This window comes from Cibotium barometz, chromosome 48, assembly GCF_041138505.1.
Source record: "Cibotium barometz isolate CiBa-2024 chromosome 48, ASM4113850v1, whole genome shotgun sequence".
NCBI lineage: Eukaryota > Viridiplantae > Streptophyta > Polypodiopsida > Cyatheales > Cibotiaceae > Cibotium > Cibotium barometz.
Genome location: NC_141093.1, coordinates 40,043,458 through 40,069,222, shown reverse-complemented (window position 1 = coordinate 40,069,222; position 25,765 = coordinate 40,043,458). Strand labels below are relative to the sequence as shown.

Here is a 25,765-nt window from a genome sequence, read left to right as displayed (position 1 = left end):
GGAATTTGACATGGCTGAGTGTAAGTCAATGCTTACAACCATGGAGGTTGATGCGAAGCTTTTTGTCGAAGATGCTTCTCCACTGGTGGATATGAAGGAGTATAAGAAGTTGGTGGGGAATTTGATCTTCCTATGCAATACATGACCTAACATGTGCTTTGTAGTTGGTGAGGAGTTTGATCTTTTTATGGAACACACCACCTAACATTAGCTTTGTAGTTGGTGTCCTTAGTAGGTTCTCAACTCAACCCCAAGAGAACCATTGGAAGGTAGGGATGTGGGTGTTGAAATAAATCAAAGGTACCATTGGGTATGGCATCACTTACAAATCGAAAAATTCCTTGACTAGATTTTGTGACTCGGATTGGGTAGGAGATTGTGATAGCAAGAAATCTATTTTTGGTTATTGTTTTCTTATTGGATCTGGAATTACATCTTGGATCAACAAAACAACCTGTAGTGTCACTTTCTTGTACAAAGTGGTCGAGTACAATGGAGCATGCTTGCTTCATGTGTGAAGCAATCTAGTTCAAGAGGATCTGAGACACGAGTGTTTCTCAAAAGGGAGCAACATTGTTGTTGTGCGATGATCAAAGTTGCATGGCTATAGCCAAGAACCCGGTGTTTCATGTTTCATACTTGTACAAAGCATATTAAGATACAGTATCATTATGTGTGTGAACTAATTATGGATGGAGAGGTGGAGCTTGTCTGCTGCCCGACGATAAAGAATTGTGCAGACATTTTCACAAAGGCTCTAGGGAGAGATTTGCTGGAGCACCATCTTCATCAACTCGACGTTGGACCGAAGAGGTAGTTCACCTATGGGTGGACATTCAGAGGGGGTGTTGGGAAAGTATTTGCTCAATGCTCCTCCCTTGTGTTATTTCTACAGGCGACATATGTGCTCTATTTTGTAAGGCACTCTTTATGAGGAGTAGCTGTTGTGGTGAGCACCCATGTGAGGTATAATGGATCAAAGGTCAAGCTCTGATACCAATGCAAGAAGATTGAGAGATCTATGGGATGCACTCAATTGGGATGATGGAGCACACACATCCTTGCACTCTATACATAGAATACACACATGGATATACCATACCAAGGCAACTTGAAGGTGTAGCTCCAAGAGTAAATTGTATATTCAAAAAGTTAGTAATGAAAGAGATCCATGGGCTTATATACTTGGGCCCCATTCACACTAGTACTAGTATTGGCCCTTCACACTTGGCCATGGCCTTTGGCTCATAGAAGTATATATAAAATAAGAGTAACCAAGTTACAAACCCTTAGTTTACCACTATGAGTATAAGTACGTGGGTCGTTATACCTTGCTAGATGGAGAGTCTAAGCTTGTTGCAAATATGTAGCTTTACTCAAGGCTAGGGACACAAACAACCCCATGCAAAGGCCCCTCATAAAATGCTATGATTACGAAGGTCCGCACACAGTTGTCAAATGCCCATAAAAGCTAATTGCATTAGGTTATAATCTACAAGCGTGAATTAGTCTTGTCCCCGATTGAGCTTGTTCTTATCAACAACTCGAAATATGGCCAAACAAAGGGAGCCCTATACATCCATTCTTCATATCCCTAATAAGTCCATCACCTTGGGCTTACAACCATACATCATGCACCACACTCTCACGAGTCAACACATTCTTCCAAGTTCCATCACGTATCACCACCCTCATAAGTCATCATGTTCTTCCAAGTTCCATAATTTGTATTGACCTCATCTTGACATCGCCCTCGAGTCACCTTTGCTCTTCCATACACTCTTAAGTTGCACCATCAACTTGACCACAAGGTCACAAGGAGATCAATCGTGGGGTGGAACTAATGGCCAATGAGCTTCAGTACTCCCTGGAGCAAAGAGTTACCATGCCCAAGAGACATTTCTGACTCAGATGGGGGATAGATGCAATAAACACTTCTTTGTTACTCATGGTCCATCTCATAGCGAAAAAAATGACAGACATTTGTAGGATACTTAGGGCACACTTCACTCAAAGCTTGCCATGGTGAAGCGGATCTTTTATTGTCACTTTCCTATTGAAGAGCCCCATACACCCTAGAGGGATACAGCACGACAAAAGGTTTGGGCTACTTTGCAACAAATGATTACCAAGGACATGTGTACTTCACTTGATGCCCCTTTCTCCCCATATTAGGCAAGCACTCCATGCATTACCTCAAGGTAAGTATTTAGGGGATGATGGCCTCTCACCCACCTTTTTCATGACATTTTGGGATGACTTTGGAGAGGATACTACTATGGCCCTTAAAGAAACATGGAAGGGATTATAACATACGGATTATGCCTTTTTCTCTTACTAAGGGTCTTAATCACTTTATCCCAAAAAAAAAGAATATTGGTCAATGGAGGCCTATCACATTACTTGGGACAACCTATAAAACACTTGGCAAAGCAGTAAGCACGAGGTCAATTAGTATATGTACATATACATAGAACAATTTAATCCAAAAAGATAGCTATGGGAATGGAAGGTAAGTGGGAATATCTCTCTTTAATGTTTCATTAATTGGATAACTTGCTTCTTCTTGGGAATCATGCAGCATGCCCATCTTCGGTCACCTCAGTGTTGCCAACCTCCTCCTTGAGACTCTAATGTCTCCACTCTATTCTATTTTAACTCATCACTAAATACCAATCCAGTAGAGACACCGGGGGTGCCAGTGCCCTTCAAATCCAGAAGTGACCAAGCCGCCCATATGGAGTTGTACGCAATTCCATAGCAATGAGCTTTAAGCATTGTATCATGAGAAAGCCATTCATAAGTGTCTAAGGCCCCTATGGTGGACACATTTTTAAGTGTGAACACCCATGAGACGTATAAATATCATAATGTAATGGACCCTTCCATTGGTGAATTTGCTCTTGTGCAAGACTAGCTAGTGGCTTTCTCCTTTCCTCTTGTATGCTTGTGCAGTGTGTGTGAGAGGCAATGATTTCCTAGCATTTGGGCTGTGAGCAGTGTTTGAGAGGGAGGAATATTGGCTACTTCATCAAAGGAGTGACTTGTGGAGGAAAAACAGGAAAGTAAATTACCATGCTTATTTCGCCTTCCAACTGCCTCAAAGAGGATACACAACCAATCCCTACTGCAGATGTGAATGGATATGGAATGGTTATGCTGATCCAATAGAGATTGGTACTATGAGGCATGTGCAATGGCAGCAAGAACAGAATGTGGAGTGGTTTGTGGAAAAAAGAGCCATCTTTGCACCAAATGGTTTGTGCAAGCTTCCTATTTTTCATAATCTTTGACTCCGTGCCATTCCTTGGACCCAAGATTCTGACAAAGTGGTTTGTGCAAGCTTCCTGTCATTCCTTATTAGGCATTTTCAACATGATTAAAGGTCAAAGGAAGTCATTCTTGTTTACCTGTAGTATGGAGTTTCCTTGCCAAGTAAGCATTTGAAGATTACACTAGTATCCATCTTGTCTTTTCAAACAACTCACTCTCTTTTTATTGGTATGTGGAAACATGGGCCAACATCGCAGGTATGGGTTTGAAATCTCAGCCTTTTGAGTAGAGGGTCATGAGCTAACCACTCCAGGCACGAGCTTGCAAACCACTAGTTATCTATCTTGTACCCATGTTCTTATGACAATTGATTAACGAAAGCCTTCAGTTTAAACCCATGGTGACATCATAGCTTTCATGACACTAACTTTACCATACTCGGCAAAGAATACAAAATTATGACATCCATACTCATTCTCACACAACCTCCTACGAAAGATGAGCCACTTTTGTGCTCACTGTGTACTACTTGCGTACACATTTTTAATCATCTTCTTGAGAGAGAAAGATTGCATCCATGTGAAAGGTTAGCAATACCATGCAATGCACTCTGATGGAAATATATGGGATTGTCTTTCACCTGCATAATAAGATGATCTTTACAATGAACCCAATGGGTGAGAAGAAGAGAGATTGAATAGAGGGGGGTTCTTGACGTCTTTCCCATCGCTAGATGGGATGCCAAACATCCAATCAAGAATATGCAAATACTTGGAACGGAACACTTTCCTTTCTTGTGCATAACAGTGCATAATGATAGCTGTGGCTAAGCTGAACAGTATGACATCAAGGTGTCTTCTCGATTGAACCAACTTGTTTGGCAGCAACCCCAAGTCAGAAACACATATGGCAAAGCTCTCAACAGCTCTTGCAAAGCAGTAGAGTGCAATCTCCATTCGGCGGCTTTTTTTCTCGATCAAAAGTGCTAAACCAGTTGGAAACTACAGGAAAAAAAAAGACAAAACACCTATAATAATGAATGCAGATAGGTGTGTGCGCGCGCGTGTGCACATGTGTTTAAAGAAAAAAAGCTTGAATTTAAACAAACAAAACAAACATACCGTGCTTATTGCAACAAGCAAAGGGCTGCACCTTCCAGCTGTCTGAAAGACACCACATGACCAAATCCTGTTGCAGATGTGAATGCACATGAGGTCCTGAGGACCAGCGTTTCTTTATGATCTTTTTGCTTGTCACTGTGCAGGACATCACTCATGTTTTTCAGGGAGTCTTTAAATCTAAAGCCTGATGTGACATATCAAATGCAAGTGGTGGGTGGGCAAGGGTTGCAGATGGTCAATCGCTTGAGGGCACCCCTCCAGTGGTGCAACCATGGGTTTACACAAACAATTGTATCCAGGGCTGGGAGGGACACCTGAAGCCACGCAACAAAGGTGAGAGGCCGAGTACATGTTAACAATGCCAACCAGACCAGTCTGACCCCCCACTTTTTGCACATCTCGTTGAAGAAAGTTCAATTTGTGCACACAGCACACATGGGGGGGGAGAGAAAGAAAGAAAGAAAGAAAGATATATTAAGCGGCTACTAAAGACCCAAAGGGCCTATGAGACCAAAGTGATACAATAATGTCCATGGCATCTCACCATGGAATGGAAAATAAAATAGAAACAAAACATAGCTATCTCATTGGGGTGATACAAAATTGTCCATGGAAACTCATCATGGAATACCAAGAACATGGAACATGAGAGGAGCATCAGCCCCCAATAGATGGTATACCACTCTCCAAAATGTGAAGCATGGAGCTAATGAGTATGGCCGAGAGGTCTCCCTCAGCTACGTCACGTGGAAAGGTAGCTCGATGATAGTGAAGCATGTCCTGGATATGGAGCTAATGAGGGGATTGTAGCCGACGTCCGGGGGGCCGGGGGCGTCGGGCACGCTAGAATGCAGAGGGCCCATCCGAGGTAACTCCTCTCGGGCGAGGCAGGTCCGGAGCAGCCCAAGGTGTCCACTGTATAGGTGTCCTCCACCTCCTAGGTCCAGAAGAAACCGATGATGGTTGGTTGGGGAGGGAGTCAGGGTGGATGGGGCCGAAGCTCTCTCAAGAAAGTGTCCCTGTGTCTGCGGAGCTCAAGCAAGAAGTGCCCTAGGCAACACTGGTCTGGGAAGTCAATGATCCTGGAGAGTGGACCTAGTCCCTCACGAAACAGACAGTGAAACCTCCCGCGGATCTCATAGTATACTGGGTAGCGGCATATGCAATGCTCCTCTACCTCTACCTCTATGTGGCATAATTGGCATATCCTCTCCTCTCTAGATCTCTGTATGAGCTTCCGAGCTCTGAAGACGCGATTAGCTCTACTTGTCCCCACTTTGACACTCTTCCAGACAGTCACATACCTCCATCGCATCAATCACATGGATCCCCACAAGTACCTGAGGCTTGCCTTGGAGTCCTTGAGACAACTAGCACTCAAGGGCCACTCTGGAGTATGGCGTGCCTTAGTTTCCACTTTGTTCTCAGTATACGGGCTCTGCCTACCACCCCTTCAGTACAGTTTGGACTCCCCCTTTCTCCGGCTCTCTCATGAGGACACCAACAGGTTATCTGGTTAGACCTCATCCTCTACACCCATTGCACATGGATCACACCTTCAGAGCTCCCAACGAAGTTGCACCTCTACAGAGATCACTTCCTCACGCATCGGGCTGCAACAAACTCTACCTGGATAATCTGGTGTGCGATTGATGGTTTGCTGCAGATCATATGGGAGAATATCACGACCTAGGGCCCGTCAACTCGCTGTCAATCTTCATCGGATAAATCTGGCCCCCAAAAGGCTACTCCGTACATCAAGGCTGGTGTGACGAGGGTGTCAAAAAGCCAATCCTTTGTCCTGGGCTCCCAGAAATGTGCTTGGAAGCACTGCCACTCAAGTAAGCTCAAGGTTGCATATCCCTGTGTCACTCTAGCATGTGTTGCAAGAAGCATGATAAAGCATGGGCCACTGAAAAAGACACCAAGGTAGACACAGGATGAGACAATCTCCATAGGATCCCCTTTGTATGTGAAGCTCTATCTGGATGTGAAGAGGTGGGAAGTATTGAAGGCCATTACCTTGGTTTTACCAAGGTTAACAGAGAGGTCCGGCTGAGTGCAGAATTCTTGTAAGGCATCCAACTATCTCTAAAGCCCCTCAGCTAAATTTGAGAGGAGAACGATGTCATCTGCATAAAGTAGTATGGGGATAAATATGCCTGCCAATGCTGGACCGGCCCCGCCTAATCCGTCAATGAAGGCCGAGATCTCATCAATGTAGAGGCCAAAAAGAGTGGGTGATAAGAGGGCAGCCCGGTTTTACCCCAATAGTACTGGAAATCTCCTGCGATGTACTCCTAGGGCTCTCACTCATTCGGTGACGGACTCATAGAGGGTGATGATGCTCCAAACCATGTCAGATGGGACTTCTATCTCCTCTAGACGGTGTAGGAGGCAAGCTCGGGGTACAGTATCAAAAGCTTTGCGGAAATCCACAAAGCAGCAGTAAATCCCCCGATGTCACGCTCTACCCTCCTCGATGATGGCATGGAGGGTAAAGATGTGGTCAAGGGTAGAGTAGCTCCTCCGAAAGCCTACCTGTGTCTTGAGGCTCTACATCCCTGTTTCTCTGCAAATGAACTGAGATCCATAGACTTTGGCGAATGTGTGGCCAATCATGATCGTCCTATAATTATTAGGATCAAGTGGATCTCCGGCTTTGAGGATGGGGCTGATGGTGTTAGTGGACCAAGAGGGTGGAAATCCCTCACAAAGGGCTCTATTGAACATGTAGGCTAGTAGGGGTGCCAGGGTATCATTGGCATGCAAGATGTGCTCGGCAGAGAGTCCCTTGTGATCCTGGGCTCGCCCATTACATAGTCTACGAATGGCCTTGAGGACCATGCCCTTTGTTAAGAAGGTAGAGGTGGTGAGGCGGGATTGTGGCGGTGGGGGTAGAGGTAGAGGTGGTTGATGGGGGATATGATAGAGGGAGCGTGCATAGGAGCGCCATGTGTCCGGGCATGTGATAGGTGTGGGGGGGCGAAGTTCTCGGAGTTCCCTCCAAGCGTCTCTGCAGTTCGGCCCTAAGAAAAGTTGGTATAACTCATTCTCTTTCCGAGCGTAGAACTCCTGTTTCTTGCGTTGGGTGAGCCATTGAGAAATCCGTTGCACTTGGCGCTTCGTGATTTGCCCAATCCGTACCTCATGCATAAGATGGGAGCATGTGGCTCAGCATTTGTCATCATACCATTAGTTCGGGGGCATGGAACCACAAGGCAGTAGACCGCCGCGTGAAGATGAAAGAAGTGGTGGCAGATGTGTGGAGTATGGTGGTGAGCCGCGATGTGAGGGTGGGTAGGGGGACAATAGGTTCCACATCTTGAAGTTGGCGGTAGATCTGGTTGGAGTAAACAAGGTCAAGCTCGTGATCAAAATGGACCTCGGTGTAATGTGAGATGGGGGGTGGCGGCGGAGGGACGGGCGGTGTGCAGGTAAGAGTGAAAGAGAGGTAGGCATGGCAGCTTCAAAGGGGGGTGGCGGGATGGAGAAGTCGGGGAGAAGGTGTGACAAAGCTGGGGAGAAGGTGTGACAAAGCCCGAGATCCCATAAGGTAGTCCACGGTGCTAGTACCTCTTGAGTGAGGGAAGGTGGTGAGGACGTCAGAGGAAGGACATTGGGACATCCTGTTATAGATAACAAGACCATGTGCAGCTCCCAGCTGTAAGAAATATCTCCCATACACCGTGACCTCCTCACTGTCTTGTGATGATCTCTGCAGCCCCGTGTCAGTGATGTCCAGCTCCTGTAGTCTGATAGGGTCGTCCCGATCAAGTAGTGGGATCTGTAGACTCCCCATCCTAGTGTTGAATTTCCGGAGCAAGAGGACTTCCCCCCAGCTGTGAGAACTCCATAATATCCCCATATAATTGTAAGTACGGTGCTGGGTGCCCACAAGCCTTCCCGAGACTTCCCACCTTTTCACCCTCGGGTGGACGGTTTCGCCCTTGGGAGCCTTGCGCTATTTTCTTCTTCTTTGCCAGCTTCGCCTCTTGACAATCGCACACCTCATCGTCCGACTACCTATCTGCGACCTGCAACGTTTGCGCAGTCTCCCAACTGTACAGATCTGCGCTGTCTCAGATCTGCAACTGTACTGCTCTGTGCTGGCACTGCACCGCTGCCACATCAGCCCACCTGCTACAGCACACAGTTCTGCTACTGTTTACTTGCTTCTCTACCTACTTCAGTCCACTGCAGATCCAGCTCTGGTATATGTTCTTTAGGATGACCTGCTGACTTCTTCAAGCCTTCTAAACAAATCATGTAAGTGCATGCTTCACCTATTACAAGCTGCAGCTATCTTTCCATCACCTACAGAGCAAGGTTGTAGAAGAGCAGTACAATCCATCCTATCCATTAAGCACTCATGGATTCTTCCAGAGCTTTGGAAAAGCTTCTTTCTCTGCAGAAGTTCTCTAGAACAATTTCCCTACGTGGCAGACAACGATAAGACTTCTTCTCATGCGAGATGGGGTCTGCGGGATTGTCAAAGGAAATGAAAAAAAGCATGAAAGTACCATCGTCACCTGCGGTAAAGTCCTAGAACAAGCATAACGACTAGGCACTTGCTCACATCGGCCTTGGACTTGCAGATAACCTTATCCATCATCTTGATTTGGACAAAACAGCAAAAGAGGTATGGGATAAGCTTGAGAATCTATTTGGTAACAAAATTAATAATTCTAAAGTTTTTCTCAAGAAAAAGTACTACAATCTGAAAATGAATGAGCATCAAACTCTTCAAGAACATGTCAGCAACATCGGCTCTCTCCTGCAACAACTTGGTGCATTAAATGCACATCTTGATGAGGACAACAAGAAAGCTGTGCTGTTCTCTAGCCTGGAAGAAACCAAGAAGTACAAAGAAACAGTTTCTTCACTTCGAGTGTCCCGTGAAATGCCATACGAAAGTATGGTAGCTATCCTCATCGACGAAGACATGAGACTTCAGGAAGAAGTGGTTGTGCTTGATTTAGAGAAATCTTTCCTCTCTAAAACCACTCTTCCGAAGAGCAAGATCAAAGGCAATGCCATAAAATGCACATTTTGTAGAAAGCTTGGTCACATGAAGGACAAATGTTTTAAGAAGATGGCATAGCAACAGGAAAAGGACCATGCCAACCTGGTTGGAGAGGAGGATGAAGATCCTGAAGATGTTCCAAAAGCTTCCACATCTGCAACACATAATGCACTTGACCTCGATGATGAGGACAAGTATGCCTTGTAATTTCTCCTTCATCTATGTTTTTCTGTTCAGGTCAACAATGGATCCTCTGCACCCAAAATGTGTATTTCTTTGTTAGCCTTTGTGTGTTTCCACTATGATGTCAAACTACTCTCTGTATAGAGTGAGGGAGGGCTACTTCTGGGAGCTGAGGGATTTCATGTGTGGTCGATCCTATCAGACTGACATGAAGCTTCAGGTGTTGGTAAACTGTGATCTTTTGTCAGTCATGGGCCCAAATCATCATGAATATGAAGGCTACCCACATAATACCTCGTTGACTCCAAAGGGGGGTTTGTTGGGTTTCGTAGTTTGCTTGTGTCTGCCCTTTATGTGTGTGTATGTGTTCCTCCTAAATAAACCCTCATATAGCCCTACTCTTATGAGTAAGTGTGTATACATGGGTACACTCTCTTAAGCCTTTTTGCTTAAGCAGTGATGTCAGCACCTTTTAGGTAGATATTATCTCCTTTGATTTAGGCCTTTAATTTAGCCAAAGATAAGGCTCAGCCAAGTCTATAAAAAGAGGGAATCTTCTGAAAGAAGATTTCCGAGGGTGTTCCGTCACGATGGTACCGGCTAGGCCCCTCAATCTCCGGACCCCATCTCTACAATTGTGAGGGCCTATTGTCTCAAAGAAATCACAGGTGACCCTAAAAGGAGGCCTTGGCATGGTATCGAAACTCCACCCTCCTCTCCTCAATCGATCGAATCTCTGTGCGGGTTGCCTCCAACTAAGACTCCACCCACGTGGCACGGACTGTCTCCAGTCTAGTCCTGTAGCCGCTTTGGAGGGAGGCTAGGCCCTTGCGGAGACTCCTCTCCTGGTCTTTGAACCTGGTGAGTTGGTCTTGAGCTGCGCTCTGCAAAAGGGTGATAATCTCCCGAAGTCCATAGTCGAGGGCGGATGCCGCCTCTCCTGGACTAAGAGTGAGGGACTCCCAAATCTCTTCGACTTTTATGGTGATCTCAAGGTCTTGGACCAGGCTGTCATGGATTCGACACTCTGCTAACCCTGAGCATCCTCCAAGAAAAGCACAACTAGCCAATGATCTCACAGTGTGGTGCCTACAAGAATACCAACCAAACCACCTCTGCTGCAAGCATACTCATCCACATCAAATCTGTCAATGTGGCAGAGATTCGGTCCTTGCAACCTTCAGTTTGATCTGGAGAAGCAAAGGCTTCCTGGCATTCAGCCAAACTCCGATAAGTGCCAAGGATCATCTCCCCTCAGGGAGAGGACCAGCTCCTCCCACTCACTTATAGTGATCATATCCAAGCCTCCTCCCTGCATGTCCTTAGGGTCCTCTAACATGTTAAAATCTCCACCTATGCACCAAAAATGAGCCTAGGGAAGAGCCTGTCTCACCTAGGCCCCGAACTCAGTCTGCCTTCCCACCCTATTGAGGGCATGGGCATAAATGTTGAGGAAACCAAACAGGTCCTCCTCAATTCTAACAATAATCCACAGTGCCCTCTCTTGAACAATGATGCATGAATCCAATATTGACAAAAGCATCTCCTCACTGCCCGAAATGCATACCCCTCCTTAGTTCCCCTCGAGACCAAAAGATGGGGACCAAAAGCTATGGATGCATCCAGGTAAAATCTTCCCGCGTTTGTGGGTGTGCCCTGCCGAAAGATGAAGTTCCTGCGGGAACAAAAGATCAATTGGGCCTCCTCCACAGCCTCTCTGAAGCTCCTGTAGAAGCACTCCTCTTTTGTGGTGGAAGCGGTGCCCCCCATTCAGTGGACATTCCAAGAGATGATCCGCGTAACTAAGGATGGAGGGAGTGGGATCTGCTCAGAACACTCTCCACGGAGGGTCTTCGGGGTTGGTTTAGATAGGGAATAATCAAAGTCTCACATGCGCTAGATGTGGGTCCTCCATAAAGCTCCACTCCCGTTTGGCATTGTAGGACGTCTGCTCTGTGCTCTATCCGTCGTAATAAACAAAGCGGAGAAAGGGCCTCGACGGAACAGTGACTTGGATCAAAGATGCCTAGGCATGTACTTGATGGAGCTTAGACAACACACGGATGTAGTGTTGAGGCAGCATGCTAAGAGACAAGCCTACCCTGACACGACACCTCCCAGAGAGCAATCACAGATTTCTTTGTGGTACACGCATCCACATCAACGTCCACCACCGATACCATAGCCTCTGCTCTGACTTCAGAGCCCACCACCCTCGCTCCACACACCAGAGGAATTCTTAGTGAGAGAGCCCGATTCATTCTATGAGCCAGACGCGCCTAAGCTAGAGCATCACGACCCTCCACCACATAAAGACAGATCCAAGAGGTTCTCCACCAAAATGTCATGCTCCCATTGCAGAGGCCTTACCCTCTTTCTGCCCAGAGATGGGTATTGGCTGAGGAGGGATCATATGATAATCATTTGCTATCTGGATGTATACGCATTGGCTGAATTCTTCCATGGCTCAGTATATCCATGGTACCATTGTATAACTTATGGTCTCATAGACCCTTGGGGCCTTCTGTAGTCGTTAGTATACTTTCTTTCTTTGTTTCTTTCATGTATGCGTAGTTGGGTGGGAAGATAAGGGAAATCCCCAAGAGGATGCAAAAGCTCTTGCAACAAAAATTGGAGCCACTGATGTACCCATTACCGGAGCAGCACGAGTAGGCAGAGATGAAACCAGGACGAAGATATTGATCATCAGGTTTGGTGACTTGGAGAAGAACAAGGCCTTCCTCTCCAAAAGGATGGCCCTTAAGGGGGAAAAGATTTATTTGGATGAGGACCTTACACCGGCACAGATAGCACACCGGAAGGAACACACGACGTGTGTGGTTGAGGCAAGGAAAGAGGGGAAATGGGCGGTATACAGAGATGGCCGAGTCATCATTACGGAGAGGAGGCCCGCTTGACGGTGCATGGCCTATGAGACCTTGCGATTCACGGTGTGGAATTGCAACGGAGCCCTTCGAACAAATGCAGGATACTTTCAGACACAGTGATATTGCTATGTATACGGAGACCCATTAGTGCACAAACAAGAGGCTTCCTGACATGCGGGGTTATAGATGGGTATCAGTTTTCTGCCCTCAGCCACGCACAGTGGGAGGTACCAGAGGATCTGGAGGAGTGGCAATACTTTTCAGGGAGGAGCTTCGTGACAAAATACATGTGGTTCATAGAGATGCAAATGCGAGGTACATGTGGGTCCGAATATGCAAAGGGGGGCTCCGCGAGCTATATGTGGCGGTATGCTACTTTCCCCCAGCCCACTCTAGGTTTGCACCATCACGAGAGTCGCCCTATACACCACTATATGATGATATCATGAGGTTTGCCAGCATGGGAGACATATTACTATTGGGAGACTTTAATGCACGTACAAGCACAGAGCACACAGAGCTGTATGATACTCAAGAGGCTATGTACCGGGAGATCACGGCAGAGGACGTAGGGTTGCAGAGATCAGCACAGGATGAGGGGAGATTACAGATTATGGCAGGCATTTTCTCACACTAGGGAGTGCACATGCGTTGGTCATATACAATGGCTTATCGAGATGGCAAGGATCAGATGCTCTCACACACTGGAACTCTAAAGGGGGAGCGAGCACAGTGGACTACTTGATGGGATCTCCTTCATTGATACCTGATGTGCGGGGTTTCACAATTTCCAATCGGCCCATTGGCATAGCAGCCGATCATGCATACCTGAGTTTCACACTAGTAGGTAGACCCCCGAGAGATGGGCCAGCCACTCATCTACCCCTAGATACCCAAGATATCAGTTTACACGTGAGACAGTTGGGGTTTACCGAGATGCAGTATCTGATGGCTTGTTCGCTTTAGACCCGCATAGCCCTCTGGACAAGATCACGAGAGGATTGGCAGGTGTACTACATGCATCCGCCTCATATGCGTTTCCCTGCACTATGATCCCTTCCACCCACCCCCGTGGCACTGCCCCACATAACAGTTGGTATGATGATGAGTGTCGTGAGACACGAGCACAGCTACAGCGTGAGATTGCCATTGGGACTCACACGCATAGACAGGCCAGGATGATCTTTCAGCGCCTTGTGCGGAGGAAGAAACGAGCCTATCTAGCTAAGCTAGAGGAGGAGATCTACCAACTCTTCCTGGGGAAGGACAGCAAGAGGGCATGGAAGATGTTTCAGGAGAGACAGCCTGGTACTCCGATTACTGCACCTAAGGCATGGCATACTTATGCTAGAGAGCTATATGATGAACTAGGACAGCCCCCCACCCCCCTCCACTGGGAGCTAGACCGCCTAATAGCAGCACCTTTTTTTACTATGCGGATGGTGCTAGATGCGATAGACAGGTTACAGAATGGAAAGGCACAAGATCATGATGGGCTAGTTGGAGAGCACTTCTCATATGCACGCGACACTTTGGCTCCGCTCATCGTACATGTGTTTAATCGTGCCATTTGTGAGGGTTTCCTGGCAAGCTGGACAGAGCATATCATTGTACCACTCTTTAAGAGTGGGGACCCCATGGTACCAGACAACTACAGGACGATCATGATTGGTCATTACTTGGCCAAACTATATGGCTCTATATTGGAGTCGGAGCTGAGCCGCTGGGCAGAGAGGCATGGTCATCAAGCACATGGACAGGCCGGCTTCAAGAGAGGTTTTACTACCTTAGATCACATACTGACACTTCGGGCACTTATTGAAGAGGGCAGGGCACAAAAGAGAAGGATATACTACTGCTTTGTGGACTTCCGCAAAGCCTTCGATACCGTACCACGTGCTAGGCTTATGCACAAATTGCATGACATTGAGGTACCCGAGGATATGCAGTGGGGGATATATGCTTTGTATGAGTCTGTGAGACAGGCAGAGTCCGAGCTCCAAGCGGACTATCCGATATGGTGACCAACACGATAGGGGTGAAGCAGGGATGCCCGCTATCGCCCACCCTTTTTGGACTGTACATTGATGCGGTCTCTGATTATGTAGACAGATTGGGAGGCTCAGGGGCATGCCTCGCAGGGGTGTTGATACCCATCTTGTTATATGCTGATGATATTGTTCTAATCTCAGACTCTCCGGAGGGATTACAGAGACACCTCGATGCATTACAGGATTTCTGTGCGGATAGAGATCTGACAGTGAACCTTGGGAAAACCAAGGTCATGGTGTTTAACACCACACAGGCATGGGTGACAAGATCAGAGCCTCAGTTCACTTTCCGAGGGGAGCCGGTTGAGTACGTCAGGTCATATGTCTACTTGGGAGTTACTTTCACAAGACTGCGTTTCTCCCTGAAGGAGGCAACAGCAGCTAGATTAGCTCGAGGGCATGTAGCCTTGGGGGCACTTGAGAGGCAATGTGCACACATACAGTTTCAGGAGCCACGCACCAAATTGTGGCTATTTGATACGCTTGTCATACCGACCTTCCTGTATGGAGCTCCAATTTGGGGGGCCAGCATACATCACAGATCTCAAAGAGGGACAAATGAGGGATGGAGGCAAATGGAGAGACCACTGATTATGATGATTGCCTGCATGATTCGGAGCAAATCATTAGTACCACATGAGATTGTTCGGGCTGAGCTGGGTGCCGCACCAATAGTGACCGAGGCCCTATTCCAGGGAGTTACCTTTTTACAGCGGCTATGGGAGCTCCCTCAGCAGAGGTACTCCCGATTGGCATTGACCTCATCCATACAGTTGGCAGAGGATGGAGATACTCATTGCTGGTATGCTCCGATGGGATCATGGTTGGACCTACATGGTTTGTGGATAGAGGCACTACCACCCTTCCAGTACAGTCTGGATTGTCCATTTTTGGATCTCACCCGCTCTGAGCAAAACCGCGTGATCAGGATGGATATCATCACAGTGGACACAGAGAGGACATGGACTAGCCCCCTTGAGCCCTTAGGCACGAAAATGGCTCATTACGAGAGCCATTTTCTACACCTCTCACCAAATGATTTTATCACCCGCCCGGCATACATGGATGTACACCGGGATACGTTGTGCCATTGGACAGATCTGGACCTCATCACACCAGCTGTGGATTGAGACAGGGCGATATGTGCATCAGATCTTGGATGACCGCATTTGTCAACTATGCTACCAGGAGGCAGAGACAGAGGAGCACTACATTTGCCGATGTACAGTCTATTATGAGATCCGAGGGAGATATCACTCCCTCTTCCGAGAGGGTTTTGGGCCGTTACTCAAGGTCATGGAGTGTGAGGATCAAAGATGCCTGGGATTGTTCCTACTTGAGCTTAGGAGACACAGAGAGACCCTCTTGGCAAACAGGAGACCAAGCCATGATGTACCTAGACACAGAACCCTGACAGATTTCTTCGGCACCAGCACCAGCAACCCAGCCCACACACCTCCTGATACCTTCTCCATTGGGCCATCAGGACACCGACCACGCTCCCAGGGAGTCACCACTGATAGAGTAGTCATCTTATGTCGTGCTCGTCGCCACGCCCACCAGGATCCCGACCACGGCATCCTCACCATCGCCAGATCAGAGCCATTATTGCTCGGCATCGTAGGCGCCTACCTCGCTTCTACGACCTCTCCATTCTAGACACCCCATGGCGGAGATAATTGATCTAAGGAGAGGGCAACACTTCAACTGATCAGCATACATGGATCTACCTGATATACATTTTCCAGTATTTTCTACTCAGTATCATCTCGGAGTCTTACAATTCTGTTTTTATAACTATAAGACAATTAGTTTATTGTACTTTTTAGTCTCATTTAGTTGTTCTCTTTGATGAGACACCAACTTCAGATGTACACACACACACACACACACACACAATATTTCTCTTCCATCTCCTCGCTACAAAGAAGAGCTAATAGCACTCCCTAGAAATATACCATTGAAAACATACCATAAAGAAGTTTTTACCTCTTGAAGAAACCCTTACAAAGAGAAAGAAATACACGATACATGCATTCAGCTCACCATGCAGACGCACAATATGTGGATAGAAAGAGGCTGGATCTTGCAGTCTGTAACAAAACTTTTCCCAAAGAGCTTAATGGCCTGCATAACATCACGGAAAGAAACCCTTTAAAAGAGAAAATTCAACAAAGCATTATGATCTTCATCATAAAATCCATTTGTTTACCAATTAAGTAAACGATTTCATAAATATAAATATGTGATAGCATGTGTTGTCACGTGCGCACCTTAATCCGGTGCCACATAGACATGAAAATTCCTTACAACCGCCTTAAGGGCAAAGTTAGAGGTCGTATATGGGCAGTTTGGAGTCAATTTGGTAGGCCTATAGGTGCCCTCAAGGCATGCACCAATGGTTGGGATATATTATGGGCACAATATGAACACATTTTTGTTGACTTTTTATGGCCTAAAAGTGAAAACCGACCTGATTACGACTTGCTATCACTTTCCTATATAAAGGCACGTCATGGGTCATTCATAATCATTCAAAGATAGAGATTGCAAAGCCAAGACCAAAGACATGCAGTCTAGAAGTTTGGATCAGCCAAGTACATCTCCAAATCAGCGTTTTCCGTTAACCCACATTGGAGGACAGTAAGCATTAGTTCAAGCATAGTAGTCATAGTCTAGATCTACATTGGATCTGTGACAATCATTGTAATTACTCATTCATTCACTAATATATAGTAGGAGTAGGTTTGGGAAAGCATTGGTTCATTGATCCTTCTCCTCAGATAGTGACTCAGGGCTCTTGGTGTTTGTGGCTATATGGTGGTAGTCCTATCAGATATCTTCAGTGGGATCTAGGAGAGTGGGAGTGGATTGATGCCCTCGATCCGTTGAAAAGTCCTCCCTTTTTCGATTTCACGGTCCAGAATGCCAGGCTTCTCCTCACTCAACAGATGCATAGGATCCCTACTCTCAAGCCTCATTGGGAGAGTTATGATCTCTCTCCAGTGATACAGCACAGATACTGGCATTGGCTTTGGCATTCATACAAAAGCAGCCAGATCTCTCATTTCTTTTTGTTATTTTTACATGGTGGTCTCCCCACCAAGTAGAAAACAGGCCGACAGGTCCTCCACGACAGCATTAAGGAAGATGCAATATTTTAACGTGAAGGGCCCCCTATCCCGTTACTGGAACAGTATTTGCTTTATTACTTTGAAGAGACTAACGGTGGACTGACGATAAGCCAAACGCAAGATCTAGGAAGACCAAGAGCCAGGCTGAACTGTACACAGCTGTAGTGATGTCCAATCTCGAGCCTATGCACTCTTCCCAATGGAATGAGGGAAGGCTGTAAATCTGAGGCTGAGATAGGGGCTGTTTGGAACTGTTCAAGGCTATGTATGAATGCTGTAAATGAATATGAATGCTGAGCTTTGCCTTCACCAATTGGCTGCAGCAAAACGATGAAGAGATGAATGCTGAAAACTGGTTGTATGCAGAAAACGCAAGGTTTACTGATGGCTGAATGCTGTAGACTGCTGCATGGAGGGCTGGATGCTCATGCGTTGATGCTCCTGTGGCTGTAGGATGAAATGCTTCTCCAAAACGCTGAAGACTGAGGCAAACTATGGGCTGAATACTGAAACGCTGAAGTGCTTGATGCTGATTGCTGAGATGATATGATATGAATGAACAAGCAAGCCTATTTATACTACTCTGAGGGCTGGTCGGTTGGCACTAAATGCTAGCCGACTAGAAATTAAATGCTACACAACTACATATGATGGATAAATGGTGTTAAATGCTGGAAATTATGGAAAAAATGCCAGATCAATACTAATAAATATCCTAAGGCTACCAGATGCTATTTCAAGGCTTCTGCAATGATCTATATGCAATGGATGAATGATATGCAATATGCAGAGTGCTTTCTAATGCAAACCCTAAGGTTTCTACTGACTCTACATGCATGAATAAATCTCTTTAAGTCGGTTAAGGAACTTGATTGACTGACTGACTTGCTATGGCTGACGAATGACCTACGTAGCTCGTGCTGCCTGACTTATCTTGGATTGAGGATTACAAAGGGGTCACGGCGTACGACAATTATCATCCTAAAAAGGTGCTAATACTGTACAATGTTGCACTGATGATGATGAGCCAGCTTGTCACCATGCACTACAGTGCAGAGTGCATGTGACATTCCCTTCTGCTTAGCTTGGCGGCAGGTTCATGGCTTCTAAGTAGTCCACCAACAACTGGGGGTACTCTTGAAAGAACTCCTCGTCTAGCCAAACAGCTTCGTGGGTACCTCGATCTCGGAACTTCGTATAGAACTAACGTATCCGTTGACCAGAACCATGCTTCCAACAATGAAGAAGGATCTACTCAGGCTCGATGACTTCTGCTTCGTCTACCACGTCTAGCTGTTGTTCATCTAAAACATCAAAAACTTCTGGTCCAACATATGGTTTTAGCCAAGAAACATGGAAAACATCATGCATCGTCCAACTGGTAGGCAATTTTAACTTCATGGAGACATCACTTATCTTTTTAACTATTGGGAAAGGTCCAAAACTACAGGATGAAAGCTTGGGACAATGTTTGCCCACTTGTTTCAATCTTTGTTTCATGATGCACAGATAGACCCAATCCCCTTCCTTGAAGTGGACATCTCGTCTAGACTTATTTGCCTGTCTACTATAAGCTTCCCGTGCTTTGGTCAAGCGGTCCTTGACACTGACTCAATGATTTCAGAAAATGCTTCCATGGTTTTATTAGCCTCAAGAGATGGAGACACCAATCTCATCAAAAGAGAAGAGAAACGGCGACCAAAGGCTGCTTCCTATGGAGTCCATCTGACACTGGATGAATGAGTATCGTTCAAGATGGCTTGGACCAATGGAAGATAATGTTCCCATTTGGACTGCTGGTCATGACAATATGACTTGAGAACATCAAAGGCCAACTGGTTATAAATTTATGTCTGGCCGTCTGTTTGTGGATGGAATGCACTAGACAACTGTAACTTAGTTCCAGAGTTTTCGAATAATGCCCTCCAGAAATGCGAGGTAAACTTGGAATCTCTGTCTGATGTAATGGTACTAGGCAAACCACAAATTGGGTACCAATGTTTGAGAAAAACATGGGCTACGTCCTCAGTTGTGGCCATATGCTTGCATAGAATAAGCATGCAGAACTTACTGAAGCGATCCACAATGGTGAAACACTAAGTGTTACGGGATCGAGTGGATACTGTAGAGGCCCTACAAAGTCCATAGATATGTCGATAAAAGGTCCGTCAGGGATAGACAAAGGTTGAAGTAACCCAACCTTCTTTGTATGTGGAACCCTAACTTTTTGGCCAATAAAAGGACCGTTCTAATTTCTCGAGGGTACTGTTGATACCTATATGTCCTCCAACTAAGGAGTCATAGGCATCATGGAGAAGAGCTGATCGCTTTTCCCGAATGACACAGAGGCGGTTATTGAAGAACAACCAACCGTTCTGCACTGAATAATGGCCAGGCTCAGAAGTGAGGGCCAAATTATACCAAGTACCAAACTCAAGGGAGTCGACATACTGGTCTTTCATGCTATCTAAGTCCTTCCCCGTGATTTCGATAATGGTAGACTCCTACACTGCTTGGATGCTAGCCTTTCGACTAAGAGCATCTGCAACTGGGTTATAATTACCAGGGATATACTCAATCATTCCTCCAAACTGTTGCCGATCACTCCACTAGGCACTTGGCATGGTTTGAAGCCACTTAAGTGCTTGGCGGTTCGTTTTGACTATGAAAACCTGTCCATAAAGGAAAGGCTTCCAATGTTTGAGCGCTGTGATCACACCCAAAAGCTCTTTGTCATAAACCGAATAATTCTTCTTGGCGACATCTAACTTTCTACTATAGTACACCACGGGTCTATTGTCCTGCTGGAGAATTGCACCTATGGCTACATTGCTTGCATCGGTAATGACCTCGAAAGGTTCATCCCAAGATGCTAATTTCAAAACACGCGCTTCTGAGGTAGTTTTTTGGAGTGCACGGAATGCATCAAGCGCCTTGCCTGTGACTGAGACTTTTTGTTTACGAGTATTCACCCCCTTAAGCAAGTCGGTGAGAGGTGCTGCAAGGTTGGAAAACTGGTGAACATGGGTGCTGTAGGCTTGACAAAGACCTACGAAAGAACAGATCTCTTGGGCGGTCTGAGGGATGTCCCAATCTAAGATCTCCTGAACCTTTGAGGGATCCAATCAAATCCCATCGGAACCGATGATATAGGCCAAGTATTGAACCTCTTTAACGCCAAAGATAGACTTTTTGGCGTTTATGTAGAGCCCATTATCTCGCAAAAGTTGCAAGACTTTCTCCACATCTTTCTCATGCTACTCCGCAGTGGCTAAGAATACAAGTATGTCATCAAGAAAGATGAAAACACACGTACCAATGAGGACTGCGAAAATCCTGGACATCATTTTATTGAAGGTTGCTGATGCATTTGTAACCCCAAAAGGCATGACTACGAACTCGTAGTGACTATGCTCTGTCCGAAAAGCTGTTTTTGGAATGTCAGCTTAAAAAATGCGGACCTGATGGTAACCACTCTTGAGGTCGATCTTAGTGAAAAATTTTGCGCCGTCTAAATGCTCCAAAATGTACTCAATCCTTGGCATAGGAAACTTATTCTTAATGGTGAGTTTATTTAATGCCTTGTAGTCTACACAAAGGCATGCAGACTTGTCCTTCTTTTGGACAAATAGGATGGGTGCAGCAAATGGTGAGGAAGAAGGCCGAACGAATCCGGCTCGGAGGAGCTCAGATAACTATCTTTCTAGCTCGCCCTCTAAAGTCTTGGAAAGACGATAGGGGAACCTGCTAGGAGGTTCTGATCCAAGGACCAAATTGATATGATGGTCCTCAGGACGTGATGAAGGGAGACTGGGCGGAAGATCGTCCCTAAGCATAATGTCCTGATGTCTGGACAAGAGGTCTACTAACTGTGGGACTGAAGATGAGATAGGGGCTACTGATGAGGTAGAGGCTCTCTGAGCACGAACATAAAGTAGTGCTCCTTCCGCTCCCTTGCGGATAGCTCGTCGGGCCTGGAGGTGGCGAAATCAATGGGATGCCAAGGATGCTTCTATCCCCACAAATCATGACGGGCTCAAGAAAACCTTTACAAATAGTAAGTGTCCTGTCCCCAATCGGGAATAGGCTCATACTGATGAAACCACTTGATTCCTAAGATCATGTCACACCCCAAAAGAGGCGAGACAATGAAATCTCGTTGGAATGAGGCCTTCTAAACTTCAAAGGCAAACTATTATGCCTTCTAAGATATGTGGGTGTGGAGACCAGGTGTGAACCCGTCCACATCCAAATGATATGGTATTAATGTGCAGCTCATCTTGTTAGCCAACTGGGGAGAGATGGCGTCCTCAGAACTGCCTATGTCAAATAGGACTACAAACTGCCGGCCCTTGGCAGAGCCATAAGCTCGGATGAGGCTTTTCTGTGCAGCATCACTCTCACCCCTCTTGCTTAGCATCAAATACCACGGATGGCATAGGATGCATAGAAGGTAAAAGCTGAACCGCACTGGTGGTAGTAGGTAGGGCTGGAGGAGCTGGAGATGCTATGGCAACTGTGGCAGAAGATGCTTTGGAGGCTTGCTCCGCTTGCCATTTGTGGCAATCCTTCTTGACATGCCCTATGATATGACAAAAAAAACATATGTTTTCTAACTGGTATTTCTTTTGCTCCTCTGGAGGAAGATAACCTCCAGTGATGCTTGCTTTAGCCTTTTCATCAGGGGTTTTCTTAGCCTTAGATTCTTACCTCTTGAACTGGAGCTATTACTGCCATCCTTCTTAGCATCTTTGGAAGATGCATTACCTTTCCCTGGCTGTGCAGCAGATTGCTGCTGCTGGGGTTTGGTACTGGACTGTGATGACTGATTGGGCTTGCCTCCGTTCATCTTCATTTTGAGCGAGAGTCAAAGCCTAGTCATATGTACTAGGTTCAAAGTTGCGAACTATGAACCGGATGTTGGGATCTAATCCACGAATGAATTGATCCATCTTGGCCTGCTTAGATAGCCCTAACTGCTGTGCTAAAGTGATAAACTTTCTGGAAACCTGAAGCATTGGAGACCCATTCGGTCTAAGTCCATAGAACTCATGTGCCAGACCGGTCATGTACTGGGTGGGAGAAATCTGGTCTTAAGGTCATGAACAAACGTATCCCAGCTAAAAGTTGTGATACATGTGGTCTGGTCTGTATGAAGACTAGACCAATGCTGCCACCAATTGACTGCCTTACTTGTAAGGTGAGGTGCTGCTACGTGGACTCTATCCTGAGGATCTGTGATCCTAGCTAATGGAAAATGAGCAGTAAATTGATGAATAAACTGATTAAGTGCTAAATGATCACACTTACCATCATACTTACTAAAATTTGGTTGACTTCGAATGACAGTAGTCGATGTCGCGGACTGCTAGCTGGTGGCACCGCAGGCTAGGGAAGCTGAAGAGAGGTGCTGGTATCTAAGATGCATGGCCTCCCTTTCCCTTTGGTGCTCAAGTAACATACGTTCTCGATCAAGCTCTCGTTGGTGTTCCCGAGCGGCGAGTTCAGCCTGACGACAGTCTTCTTCGTTCCTGCGTTGGGCTTCCTCGTAGTCCCATCTATATGCTTTTTCTTGCTACTTTTTGCTTCAGCGTCTGCTTTTTCTTCTCTCCGTCTAGCCTCGTCTTCTCTTCTTTGTTGTTTCATCTAAAAGAAGAGGGAGATGTAGTCGGGGATTGCTGGAGGCGGCGGAGGACGTGCTACTATTGCCTCCAAGAGTTGGAGGCGCTCCATGAGAAGCTGGTTCTGAGCTCTGAGTAGAGCTATGGTGTCTTTTGTAGTCGGAAGAGCAAGGTCTCTTTTGGGGGAGACGTCTTCCGGCTGATGAGTTCTCTCCTCTGTAGACATGATGCTGAAGTCGGTGGTCGTGCTGGAACGCAATCTGACCATCTAAGGATGCCCTCACGCTAGGATACGGTGTGTGTGGACAAGTTGAATCTGATACCAATGTAGCATGCAGCGGAACTATTCGTAATTGAGGATCCTGTCACACAAATGCTCACATCGTCTTCTGTATCCCGAGTTTCGCAAGTTTAGCAATCCACTTTAAGACTTCAAACTTTAAGAGATTTAGAGAGAGAGAGAGAGAGAGATGGAAACTGTACACCATATGGGGTCCCAAATTACCCACTGAAGGGCCCCCTATCCCGTTACCAGAATAGTGTTTACTTTATTACTTTGAAGAGACTAACAGTGGACTGACGATAAGCCAAATGCCAGATCTAGGAAGACCAAGAGTCGGGCTGAACCGTACACGGCTGTAGAAGCACCAATGATGTCCAATCTCGAGCCTATGCACTCTTCCCAATGGAATGAGGAAAGGCTGCAAATCTGAGGCTGAGATAGGGGCTGTTTGGGACTGTTCTAGGCTATGTATGAATGCTGTAAATGAATATGAATGCTGAGTTTTACCGTCACCAATTGGCTGTAGCAAAACGATGAAGAGATGAATGCTGAAAACTGGTTGTATGCAGAAAACGCAAGGTTTACTGATGGCTGAATGTTGTAGACTGCTGCGTTTTGCTGACGGAGGGCTGGATGCTCATGCATTGATGCTCCTATGGTTGTAGGATGAAACGCTTCTCCAAAACGCTGAAGACTGAGGTGAACTATGGCTGAATACTGAAGCGCTGAAGCGCTTGACGTTGATTGCTGAGATGATATGATAGGAATGAACAAAGCAAGCCTATTTATACTACTCTTGAGGGCTGGTCGGTTGGCACTAAATGCTGGCCAACTGGATATTAAATGCTACACGATTGCATATGATGGATAAATGGTGTTAAATGCTGGAAATTATGGAAAAAATGCCAAATAAATACTAATAAATATATATACCTAGATATATCCAAGAACATGCCCAAATTCACCTTTTAGGAACGTGCATGTTATATACTCATGGTAGTCAACCCACAAGACTATATAACTATCAACTCCATTATGCATAGTATGGACTAGATACTACGACATCCTCACTAACGTCATCAGTGCCCAATAGTGGGTGTAGAACTCTGTATCAAGGCTATTTCAATGATCTATATGCAATGGATGAATGATATGCAATATGCAAAGTGCTTTCTAATACAAACCCTAAGGTTTCTACTGACTCTACATGCATGAATGAATCTCTTCAAGTGAGTTAAGGGACTTGACTGACTTGCTATGGCTAAGGAATGATCTACGTAGCTCTTGGACTAAGGATTACAATGGGGTCACAGCGTCCAACAATTATCATCCTAAAAAGGTGCTAATACTGTACAATGTTGCACTGATGATGATGAGCCAGCTTGTCACCATGCACTACAGTGCAAAGTGCGTGTGACACAAAATCCCGCTCATCTACGATCACAAGTACCAATCCCACTCTTCAAAGCTGGCCGCGTACATTCAACCCTCTTCACCAGGGAGATTGCTTGTTGATTGTGGAGAACTTCTAAGCAAATCCCTACTTTTATACTAGAAAGTCAATAGGTTCACTTGCTTTTTGAGTTTTTTTTGGCAAAAAACTAAAGTGCTTTTCAAATTTAATTAAAAAAACTCACATGTGCTTTTATTGATTTAAGCTTTCCCCTCTTTTTAGCAAAAAAGCCATCACCTCAGTTTAATGGAAAAAATCTATCTTGTTTTTTCCAAAAAAAACGGTGCTGCTTTTTTTTTCTAAATCGTCAGCCCATTTTTTCATGTGCACTAGCTTAATGGCTGACCTGCGCATGCTGTTTTTTTGGCTCTCCCCTGCACATACCACCCAATCCCCTGCGCTTTCCTATGCACAGTTATCTGCTCTCTCCCCCCACCCTGTTGTGTGCTTCCCTGCTGTGAATAACCCTGCTATAGCAAAACGGCAAGGGTGATCTCGCCCAGGCTATGTGGGCTAGCTGCTCAAGTCTGGACGCCTGGCTGGCTGCCCATGCTACACTGGCCAGGCTGCTGCCCAGAACAGCCGCCTAGGGTAGCCAGTCTTGGCTGCCCTAAGGCTGGCCTTGGCAGCCTTGCAAACCTCAACCACCGACAGTCCTTTGGGTATTCGAGTCATGCACACATATCAAACAGCAGCGAATTAACTCCTTGCATGCCCTCTGGACAACTTCTG

At 46.0% G+C, this 25,765-nt stretch overlaps 1 protein-coding gene across 4 annotated transcripts in view; it reads right to left on the bottom strand.

Moving 5' to 3' along the window:
- Positions 1–3,682: 3,682 nt before the first annotated feature.
- Positions 3,683–25,765, bottom strand: part of LOC147611177 (uncharacterized) — a 59,114-nt gene continuing 37,031 nt past the window's right edge. Inside the window, exons 6-8 of one of the 4 annotated variants that reach the window (XM_086785836.1) lie at positions 16,589–16,669; positions 4,395–4,461; positions 3,683–4,274 (exon numbers count right to left, since the gene is read on the bottom strand). In XM_086785836.1, the coding sequence (XP_086641962.1) occupies positions 3,933–4,274; positions 4,395–4,461; positions 16,589–16,669 (490 nt within the window). In that variant the 3' untranslated portion in view covers positions 3,683–3,932. Of the gene's footprint in view, positions 4,275–4,394; positions 4,709–16,588; positions 16,670–25,765 lie in introns of all 4 variants that reach the window. The other 3 variants (XM_086785838.1, XR_015263972.1, XM_086785837.1) reach the window with 3 other exon arrangements.